At 35.7% G+C, this 12,317-nt stretch overlaps 1 protein-coding gene across 1 annotated transcript in view; it reads right to left on the bottom strand.

The window, feature by feature from the left end:
* Positions 1-11,506, bottom strand: part of grin3bb (glutamate receptor, ionotropic, N-methyl-D-aspartate 3Bb) — a 135,965-nt gene extending 124,459 nt beyond the window's left edge. Inside the window, exon 1 of the mRNA XM_073825911.1 lies at positions 10,920-11,506. Within this exon, the coding sequence (XP_073682012.1) occupies positions 10,920-11,378 (459 nt within the window). The 5' untranslated portion in view covers positions 11,379-11,506. The remainder of the gene's footprint in view (positions 1-10,919) is intronic.
* Positions 11,507-12,317: the final 811 nt, after the last annotated feature.

The raw sequence follows: 12,317 nt of genomic DNA, 5'->3' as shown, positions 1-12,317 counted from the left end.
AATTGCTCATCTGGACAAAGAAGAAGAGTTCTGATGAAACAAAAATTGAATTTCTTGGCCACAATGATGTAGCCTTCATTTGGAATAAAAAAGGAGAAGCCTTCAACCCTAAGAACACCATCCCCACTGTCAAACATGGTGGTGGGAACAAATGTTTTGGAGGTGTTTTTCAGCCGGTGGATCAGGGAACCTAATCACAGTAAACGGCACCGTGAAAAAGGATCAATAGACAATACATCAAAATTCTTAACAACAACATCAGGCAGTCTGCACAGAAACTTGGCCTTGGGCACCAGTGGACATTTCACCATGACAACAACCCAAAAGACACACACAAAAAAAAGTGGTGAAGAAATGGTTAGCAGACAAAAACGTTTTGCAGTGGCCCAGCCAGAGTCCTGACTTAAATCCAATTGAGAATCTGTGGAGGGAGCTAAAGATCAGGGTGATGGCAAGGAGACCCTCCAACCTGAAAGAGTTGGAGCTCATCGCTAAAGATGAATGGGCAAAAATACCAGTGGAGACATGCAAAAAGCTGGTCAGCAATTATAGGAAGCGTTTGATTGCTGTAATAGCCAATAAAGGCTTTTCTATTGATTAATGAGAAGGGTATGAATAATTTTGGACATGCCACTTTTTGTTCAAATGTAAATAAAATTTGAGTAAAAAATATTTGAACAATAATGCCTCTTGTTCATCGTCTTATTATCTTCTGGGAGACGTCTGTGTCATTTCTAATAAAAAAAAAAAAACTTGCTAGTTGAATAAAAGTAACTTTAAGTCAGAATTTGCGAGGGGTATGAATAATTTCGGGCTTGACTGTGTGTATATATATATATATATATATATATATATATATATATATCATTAGCTGTATTTTACATGTTTACTAATGATTCTTTACTATTTTGTTCTTTACTTTATTGTTTTTATTTTGTTTATTATTATTAATTGTAACAATAACCATTTTATTTGCTATTTTTGTTGTGCTACTACTGAAATAAAGACAAGCAAATAAACAAATAAAAACAACAACAGTAAAACAAAGCAATTGCGTAATTTATTCATGCCGCAATGCACTCTGGGAGTCAGTGAGTAGCTATACTAACTGCAAATTAATTGATATTACAAAAAAATTTAATTAAATGAATTGAACTTTGTAACTGCAATATTACAAAACATTTTAAGGTAAATAAACTGATTTTTTTAAGTTCACATTTCTTATATTTTTTAGGGCAACCAGTTTCCTCATGTTTTTTAAGTAAATTCTACTTATCCGAGTTTAGAGTGTGAAACAATTGTGAAACATTTCAACAAAATGGTAGAACAGCAGGAAGGTGCATCTTTAAGCTCCTGGGACAAGATATAATTGTGTTCACAACTAGCTAACAATATGTTGCCTAATAAATGTTCACCTTGCAATTCTGCTAAAATAAAACCTGTTTCATGATAACAAATGACCACTAGATTGCTGAACTTTGAATGTTTAACCAACAATCAGCAAAACACGAAGCACAATGCTTGCGCTTACTGGCCATTCGTGTCGTCAAAAGAAGCTGATTCGGTTAACTGAAGTTTCTTTAACCGTTCAGCAGCAAAAACTCCTTGAACTGCATACCTTTTCTTATTAAAGTACCTAGAGTCCTTTGCCATTTCTGGATCAATTTTGTGCTGTTTCAGAAAAGACCTGGATTTTATGATCTATAAATTCATGGAGCAAGTAATAGTCTTGAGTTCTGCCCAAGGGTGACCTTTAAAATCTCACATATTTTGTGTTAAGCAAACTAAACGTGGGGCTTTCACACACACAGTGAGGATTGGGGTGAAATATCTAGATGGCTTTGGCTTAATAATCTTTGCTGCGGAGACGCTTTCTAATCAAACACACTTGAACGCTGCCCATTTAGCAACTGCCAGTTTAACAATTCTCTTACAGGATTGTGATCAATTTTATGGTGTTGTGATAAACTGTGATAAAATAAAGTGACACTTTTATGAGCTCCGCAACAGTCAATGGAAGCTCCTTTTATTGTGTAGGTCTTTATAGCACACTTCCACAGCATGACATCCAGCTTTATGTTTGGGGGTTTTCTGTGCACTGGGTTTTTCTTTTATTGTATGGCATCCCCTTTGGTCATTCTTTTACATTTCTACTGCAAATTAGAGACAGGAAAGAACATTTGTTGTTTTAATCGAGTTCATGCGAGCAGAGCAGGGATGCAAGGACAGATGAGACAAAGAGCAAATATATATATCTGTGATATAAATGTCCTTGGACTGTTGAAGCCTGTTAATCATACCAGTCAAACATTTGGAATAATTAAGATTTTGTTCATGTTAATGTTTCAGAATGATTTCTAAAGGAATTTATGTGTGAAAATTAATGATGATCCGGATACAATGCGATACGATTCACAATATTGATTTCTTTGTCTTTGCCTGTGCTCTTCTTTCATTTGAAGCAAAAACAGAATGGTCTGATTTTAGTTTTGTGAAACTATACAACAGTACATAAAACATACCTGCACGAAACAGCAGACGGGTTGAATGAGACGCAAATTGACTCTCTGCCAGCAGGTGGTGCTTATAGAACAGCAGCGAAACAGCATTTCCTTTGTTCACTGCTTTGCTTATACAGTAAATACTACTTTTAAATGCATTATACCAAAGACTATAGTATGGAAGCCATTTCCACCACTGAATAAAAAAAGGTAATTGCGACTTTTATCTCACAATTCTGACTTTTTTTCTAGTAATTGTGAGTTTACATCTCGCAATTCTGACTTGTTTTTTCAGAATTGTGAGCTATAAACATGCTCTTCTGAGAAATAAAGTCAAAATTGCGAGATACAAACTCACAGTTCTGACTTTTTCCTTTAGATTTAAGAGTTTACATTCACAATTCTGACTTTTTTTTCTCAGTATTGAGTAATAAACTCGCAATTCTGAGAAATGGTCTCAATTCTGAGAAATAAAGTCAAAATTGCGAGATATAAACTAACAATTCTGACTTTTTCTTTAGAACTGCAGGTTTATATCTCGCAATTGTGACTTTTTTTTAGAATTGTGAGATATAAACTCGCAATTCTGATGAAAAAAAATCTGAATTATGAGTTTACATCTCGAAATTGTGACTTTTTTCAGAATTGCTTGATATAAATTCGCAATTCTTACTTTTTTTCTCAGAACGGTGAGTTATAAACTTAAAATTCTGAGAAATAAAGTCAAAATTGCGAGATAGAAACTCACAATCTCACAAATTTACATCTCGCAATTCCAAATTTTTCTCAGAATTTTTTCAGAATTGTGATTTTATATCTCACAATTGTGACTTTTTTTTCTCAGAATTGCATTATATAAACTCACAATTCTTACTTTTTTCTCAGAACTGTGAATTATAAAGTTGCAATTCTGAGAAATAGTCTTTTTGCGAGGTAAATTTCTCACAATTCTCAATTTTTACATCTCGCAATTGTGCTTTTTTTCTCAGAGTTGCAAGTTTATTTCCCATTATTCAGACATTTTTTCTAGCAATTATGAGTTTACATCTCACAATTTAGAGTTATAAAGTCAGAATTTAGTTTTTTTTTTCTCAAAATTGTGAGTTTATATCTCGCTATTCTGACTTTATAACATGCAATAAACTCACAATTCTGAGAACATCAGTCCCCCTCAAAACTGGACTTTATAACTCGTAATTGCAAGTTTATATCTCACAATTCAGACTTTTTTTAATCAGAATTGTTAGATATAAACTCGCAATTGCAAGTTATAAAGAATTGTGAGGAACAAAAATTAAATTGCGAGATATAAACTTGAAATTGTGAGAAAAAAAGTGAGTTTATCTCTCACAATTCTGACTTTATAACTCGCAATTGGGAGTCTATATCACACAATTCTGAGAAATAAAGTCTGAACTGTGAGATAAAAAGTCACAATAACCTTTTTTATTTTTTATTCAGTGGTGGCAACAGGCTTTCATAATATACATATAAAATGATGGCTTACTCCTATTACTTATGAAAGGGAGAAACTGCAACTTGCAATATGGCAGAATAGTCATGCCTTCAGAAGCCTGAGACTTGCACTTATGACTGGAGCATTGGCTGGTAAAGCCTGAAAAATAAGGGTTTTTTATGCTATTTAAGCATAAGAAACAACCATCATGGGGTATTTTACTTCAGATTTGTTGCTGATTTGAAATATTTAATTTAATTGTGAGTTCAGCAAGCAGTTTTTTTCATTTTTAGCATTCCCCCATTTATTTAGATAGGACTTTGTCTTGGATGCCCGAAATAGCTTCCCGGAGGGGTTGCAAATATGGCTGCCGAGTGAACAGACCTCAGAGCAAAGATGAAAAGAAAATACCATTCAAACGTTTGTGAAAACAGTCAATGCCCCGCGAGATACATTCATATAAACTCCTACCCCCACGATTTGTTTAACATCTCAACCTATATGAATTGGCATATATTTGTATCGATTTTCAACCGGCTCAGGGTGCATCGTCACATCCCTGTAGTGAAAATTTGGCTTTGCCATCACAAAAACAAATTACATTTTAAAATAGAACAAAATAGAAAACAGTTATTTTACTCTATCCAATATATCTACCAACATTCAAAAAATCATAAAACAGGAATAAGTTTTATATAAACCATCAGGCTTGTGTCTCTTAAATAAGTCCAAGTTGCCAAGTCTGTGGTTTTCAGAATTGGACCACTTTAACACTGTTGCTGTTTTCATGTCTGTGGGTTGAATAACCCCAATAACGTGAAATGTATACCCTGGAATGTGAATTTTACCAGGGGAACCCCACCAAAAAACATGTATTTTATGTCCCGCAATGCGATTTTTACTGGGGGACCCCCTCCAAACTCGACTGGGCTAGATCTGAGTAGTAATAGGGCGAGTTTTGTTGTGAAAACCTGGCAACCCTGATGCCGAAATTATTTCAGGTTGTAGACAGTCATGTGGTCCGACTTTCCAAATACACTGAACAAAAAACTGATGTAGAAACAATTTTCACTCAGAAAATGCTAGTAGATTTCATAATAATCACAAAGAAATGGCAAGTAACACACTGAATATAACATTAAATATTTAAGTAGAATGACTAAATTAGTATTTTATTGTAGAAGGTTCTCCAACTTTGAAAAATCAGTGATATTTAGTGATATTTATAAGTAAAACATAATATGAAATATATAGTGTAAAACATTTTTGGATAATAATCAAGAATCAAGTGTATCCAAGGTGTAAGGAAAACATGTTATTACTTTTGACTTGGTGATTACATCACATTTTGGAGGTATAAAAATGGCTATTAATTGTAATGCAGCATCTACCACTAATAATAGAGATAGTTCTCCCAAAAATGCAAATTCTGTCATTATTTACTCAGTTGTTGTCTGCTGAACACAAAAGCAGATTTTTTTTTTAAATGTGGGTAACCAAGGAGTTTCTGGTCCCTATTAACTTCCATAGTTTGGTAACAAAAATACACTGGGGAGCAGAAATAGTTTTGAAGTAACATTCTTCAAAATATCTTCAGCAAACTTGAGAGTGAGTAACTTATAGAGAACTTTCATTTTTGTGTCTCTTCATATTTTTCCATCAAATTCTTTTATTATGCTCCTCTGATCTAATTGAAACCCGGCGGAGATTATTGAAGCTTTCCTCCTCTGTTGTGTAACCAAGCAGGCATGCACTCGATCAAAAAGCCTTTGCCACCGACTATAGTAACATTGTTTCTGTTTGGGGTCAATTAAAAAGGCCTTGGACCTCTAACACAACACAAGAGTTAAAGTTTCAAAGCTGATGTGCTAGAACTGCAACATCCTCCACAAAGCAAACTGTGAGGAACAAAACAATGAGAGAGAAAAACAACAACCTCACACTGCATCACTGCCCTGTGTGCATCTCCGCATGGAGCTCAAACAATTGATGAACAGAACACATGGCAAAAGCCAGCCTGCTGAAGAACACACATTTCTCCTCAAACAGCAAGATTAGCAGATCAAGTGAAGCAGGATCCAAGCGGCTCGGAGCTCCAGTGCGTCCCATAAGCATTACAGCAGCAGCAGCCAGTTCACAAGCCCTATTATCAGCTTGCCTTTATTTTTGCCTGAGCGACGTTACACACGAGAGCAGAGCACTGTGAGCTTTTACACTGATTGGCAGATTGCAGAAGGACATCGATGGAGGTTTACAGCCTACACAGTGAGATCTGTCAACGTCTGATCTCCCAGTGACGCTTGTCCAATGTCAGCATCATGACTCAAGCATGTAATAATCACTCAAGTGACAGTGGACAACATCTTTCGGAGGTATGGCTCAATCCCAAACAATGGCCTTGGTGAGACCCAAGTCTTTCCATTTAAGAAAAATGATTCAGTCTGGTCCCATTGTTTACACATCCAAATTATGATGTGTTGCGGTCACAGTTTTGTAGTTTAGTTGTTAATTGCTAAAAATCGTATCCCGGTCCACTCTGTGAAGGTGCGCATTTCTCAATCAAATGCATATCGCCTAAAAACACTGCATGTCACACAATCTGTGACGAAGTAGGCGAGAGCTAATGAGTGTTTGATACCATTTCCCTAAAAGCTGTCATAAAGCTTCTTGAGGTGGCTGTTTTTGAATTTAGTAGGGTCGGGTATCGATAACCAGCTCCATATTTCCAAGAACCATTGATTCGATAAGACGCATACATTTTGATTTCACTAATCAGTGTTTTAATGTGATTTTAAACCATTCAAGCACAATAACACGTGAATGAGAACTCAATTCAGGTTTTGGTGGCAAAAGTCACCTCTCATCATGTCCTCTTGTGCTTGAATAGAAAAATAGGCACAAATTGGTAGGCCTGTTGCAATCATTACTATATCGATTTATCACATGATATATGGACATGACCACCATGATAAGTTTTGGTAACAATATATCACCCACTGTGTTAACAGATTAGCTGATCGCACTTCCTCTGTCATCTCTAATCGGCTCTGTCCTTTTTCAGGTCAAATCATATATGAGGGGAAAAAACAGTTTGCCATGAGTTTTGAGAAGATAAAAGCGATATCTTTATTGGTGTATTCTTTCAAAGATTAAGGGTATTTCCTACAACTGGCATCAGTACCATTGAATCAGTGCAACTGATTTCTATGAAATGAAACATCAGCTTTAGGTGACGCGTTGATTTGACGGTTTAATGATGACCCACTCATAAAGACAGTTCCCTTTGCCACCACCTACTGCCCAGAGCTCTAAATATGGATATTTTTCTTAGTGCATTGATTCACTTCAGGAGACCTTTATTCACCCACTGAACTTTTTATTATGGATGGATGCACTTTCTTGGACTTTACTGTTTTGGACTGATAAAGAAAAACACCCATGCAATTCTAAAGCTTGGAAATGCCAGGATAGTTTTTAATATAACTCCCATTGGATTCATCTGAAAAGACGTCATATAACCTACACCTAGAATGCCTGGAGGGTGAGTAAATAATGGGCTAATTTTCATTATTGGGTGAACTAACCCTTTAAAGTCCTTGTGAAATCAAAATTTAAGTTTTTGGCTTTTAGTATGAGTATGTTAGCTTTAAGGATATCTATCGGCTAGTGTGCTTTTTGCATATACAAGATATACAGATTCAAAACTTACAGTCTCTGCCAATCTTCTGCCAATGTGGTTTAATGATTTTTGATGGCATCACTCTGCACTTGAGCTTCTCATCAAACTTTCTGTCTAATCAAATGCTCTCTAGAATCTGAAGCCTTCCGCCCCCATACATTATAATTTTTTAAATTCTACACAGAATGCTATATATTACAGCAATGTGGATGAGATTGTGTCATATGCCGTCAAATGCGACTTCGGGCTTTGGTCTAAACTGTGATATAAACGAAACGCTATTGGCTATTTAAAAAAGGAGGCAAGACTGCTTGATATCTCTTACCCTCTCTTCCTGTTTCAATTCAAATTACATCAACACAGAATAACGCAGCATGTTTCAAAGCACATGGATCTTTGAAGGGACAGTAGTCTAATATACCTGCTGCTGCCTGTGCCATTAATGTTATTCAGAGAACAAACTAAAAAAATACTCATTGATCTTTTAACTTTAATAAGGATTCATCCTAATTTTATTTATAAAGTAAAAACTATGCAGTTATTTTACATTTGATTTCAATTTCTGTACCTGTTTATTTGTGCCATTGCTAATTTGTTTATTTGTTCTTATTTTATTATTGACTGTTTACCTGACTGTTTGAAATCTGTATTAATTAGTCTAGTTGTTTCTGCTTCAAAACAGGAATTTGTGTTCTTTAATCTCTTTAATCTGTCTTTAATCTGCTGATGTTTTGGTATTCACCGACAACATAATGTTTTGCTAAAAAGACATGAATAAATATGTTTGATATGTAAAAGTTTGGCTTGATTTTTTATACCCCCATTGGAATCGAAACTAGGAAACATTAAGAATCAAAACTAATAAGCAGAAATGTCAAATACTAGTAAGTGCTGTATTTGACATTTACAGTTGCTGCTGAAGATGAAGATAAGGATTGCTGAATAATACAGTGCATGAATAAAAACTGATTAATTTAGAGATTTTATCTTGTATTTTTGATGCATTTTATGGTTCTGTTGTCAGTCAAAGCATGTCTCCCATGGCAAACTAAATAAACATTACTTCACAAGTAAACCATTACATAAATGTTATTCATTTTGTAGTCTTGTTAAACATTATGTAATCCTTCAAGATGAGTTGGCAGTAAAGTCACACAGAACAGAACAAAATGTTAACATTTCATATTAAGTTCATAAATAAACTGTTTAATAAACTTAACTTTTTAGATGCTGTCAATACATCAAAATTGTATGTTTCAGTGTGTCATAAGTAAGTAAATATACAGGTGGTATACGTCATTTTACACAAAAATACATACAAATACTTATGAGATCACACTGAATTATTGGATGTGAAGAATTTCACTGGATTTTCACTGAATATTTGTACAGAAGTTAAGAAGCGCCTGAAGTGATTTTAATGGATGGATATTAAGCAAGACAAATGTATGCGTTTCCTCAGCTGGCTGTAAGATTTACAGTATTTTTCCCCCTTTTAATTTCTTAAAGTACCTTGTGAAGTAAGCACTTTTCAGCCAGTGCTGCATGCCAAATACACCAGCACATGAAGCTTCCCTCCGCAGCCAAGACAGGTGCAAAATATCCAATACACTCAAATGAACTCCATAATATATCATTATGTGTGCCAAATGATTCAGAATCAAACATGACAATAAACAAACCAGAGAAAACACAATTATATGCAAACAGCACAGCTGCTTCATGCAAATGTCATTTTAACCATCTAATGTATTCTAGGCCATATCATTAACGTTTTAGCAGAACATCTCATTTGACACTGATGTCTATGAAACTGTCTCAGCCTACATACCTGACTGAGAATAATGCAATGTGGCATGAATTTCTGCTTGAGAGAACACACCTGTCAGAGAAACATTTTCTCTTATAGAGCAGGTGCATCATAACAGTCCAAACACAAACCTAACACACAAGCTGAGGAGATCTGTTGTGACCTGAGGGAAAGATCAGCTAGTCCACATCAAGCTGCATCTCAGAGCGAAGCCAAAATCTACACAAAAATGAATCTGCGTTGACATCAAAGAGAGTGAAGTAAAATAAAACTTGGAATCGTATAGGCCATTTCGGGTAGCGCATAAATTGAGGCCATGGTGGTTAATTAGTTGGTCTTACATAAATTGTTTTACAAGCACCTTGATTTTCCGATTTTAATAAGCCTGCCACCTTTGGAAATTTGTCTTGTGTTGTGTATCAAATTACTCATCTAGATTTTTATAATGAATATTTTAGGTCTTATCTTGTTGTTGTCGATCCAAATTACACAGGTGACACATTTTCAATGTTGACAAGCAAAATATATAATAATCTAAAAATGTATTTAAAAACATGTTGTGATGTAGCTATACCTTAAATATAAAAGGGATGACAGTAACAGGGATATGAATTATACAGTTCATTATGAGATTTATGCTCAAGGTCATGACATTAAAATGTGTTTGTTATATAAAAAAAAGATACAATGACGATATTTCTATAGCCTACATTTCACCAACCAGTTGTTTACTGTACATACTTATTGCTATACTATACTAAGATTGTCCTATAGTGATAAATCAAGCAAAATTTACAATACAGTAATTTTCAAGAAGAGGAGAATGTTGTCCTTGAAGAATTCACATTTTTCACGTTTATTATTTTTTTTTTATGGAATTGTCCAAAATGTTTTGCAACTACTTTGTTGTTACTATTTTAAAACGCTACAAATAAAACACTAAAAGCTCTATTTTGCATGCATCGAAAGTCATAATGTTTCGTCGATGCAACTGTCCAATAGTAATTTTAATGGAAAGTGCTGGAGCAGCGAACTGTTGCTATGGTTACCGATCAGGCAAACGCGATTTTGGTTTTGGAGCGTAAAATTAGCGCATTCCGGAAAACTTTTAGTTAGCCTACTAAAACGTTGTTAGGAGACAGTGTTGAAATGCGTATGTTATGTAATAAAAAAAACATGCATACAGCTCAATTTAGTGTTTTGGCCATCTTAAGGGTGGGGGTATTTTGGGGAAGTATGTGTGGGGAGGGGGGGGTGTTTTTCAATGTTTAATTAGTGAGGGATTCAATCCTTAATTAGTCTTTGCATTCAAACACTCTTTAACTCACACAGATTGCTGTGTTTGAAGCCAGTCAACAGATGCATGAAAGTCGCATTAAAACGCACGTAAGTTGCAATCGTTAGAAAGTCAAGAAATCAACAAACACGATTAACAAACAGGAGCAGGTTTTCTGTTTAGATGAAACGCGTTACCTGAGTTTTGAGGGGTTCTCCGTGCTCAATGATGCTTATAAAAGGAATTTCCAAAAAAGAGGACATAAATTCCATTTGTACTATTTCCTCCTGCGTCTGAGGGAAGGCGAGCACAGCCGAGACCCCCTGGACCACTATATCCTGACACACACACCTGAAGAGCGACTCGGGGTCTCCGCTCGGGGCTTCCCGAGCCACCACGTCCAGGCTCAAGTTGTACGGAAGAAAGTTGTTGCCGCTTTCGGCGAGACCGCTGAGGGCGCGGTGGAGAGCCGCCCGCACCCGGACCGACTGGCGGGGAGGCAGGAGGGCACCCAGGCGCACGGTGTGTCCTATCCGCGCTAGGATGTGGCAGGGCTGCGGGTGAGAGTGAGCGGGCTGGACGAGCAGGGTATGGAGAAGGAATATTTGCGATCCCAAATAAAAGTATGCCAAGAATGTGTAGAAGACGAAATTCATTCTGCTTCACTCTCAAAGGTGGTGATGAGGCATTGTCAGAAGATAGCATTGCTCGCCTTGTTGTCTGGTCTTTTCTTTAACGTCCTTTATTGTTTCTTTTTTTTTTAGTGCAGGATGGTGTATGAGGAGTGATCTATGGAGTTACTGTGTGAATGTGATACTCTGCTCAGGAGAGGAGGGGGATTCGCGAAAGGCGGAGATGTCATTGCGTTCACACCCAAAGAAGCGCTGGAGAGGCGTAATGCTATCATTAGGAAAACAGCGCGAATATTGAGCGTAAATACATGAACCCTCTTATTAAAACCTCTTTTTACCCCAAAGACGTGTTTTTACACTTTATTTCTCAGTTGTCCCGGCTTTCAGAGACAGCCTAATGTATATTTTATTATAAACAACAAGATTCTAAACAACTTCGTTAAGGACTTAAAGTCTTTCATAACTGGATACAGCAGGTACACACACACACTTAGATATTTCTATGCCATTCCTTAAAGGAATAGTTCACTCAAAAAAAAAATTGTCCATTTTTGCAGCTTGTCAGATTACACTTTTAAAAATAAAGGTTGCAAAATGGGGCTTTCACAAACATTTTTAGTTTCATAAGAACCTTTCAGTCAGCAGATTTTAGAAGATCCTTTTTTTTTTCTTAGTGTGCAGAACGTTTTAAAAATCAGAAGAACCTTGGAACCTCCATGGATATTGAAGGTTCTTCATGGAATAATCAATGCCAATAATGCTAATAAGCAGTGTAACTATTTCAATTAGTATGTTCAAGTAATGTAACTGTTTACATTTGTTTACTTTTTCATTACTTTTTCAAATTTACATTTCTACTTTATTTTTTCAAATGTTTTCTACACTATTAATAATTTTTAAACATTTAAACAAGACCAGGTTAACCTTACAGTAGTACTCAACACTGATTACTGTCACATTCCA

Source organism: Garra rufa, chromosome 20, assembly GCF_049309525.1.
Source record: "Garra rufa chromosome 20, GarRuf1.0, whole genome shotgun sequence".
Taxonomy (NCBI): Eukaryota; Metazoa; Chordata; class Actinopteri; order Cypriniformes; family Cyprinidae; genus Garra; species Garra rufa.
This window is presented reverse-complemented; position numbering and strand designations above follow the sequence as displayed.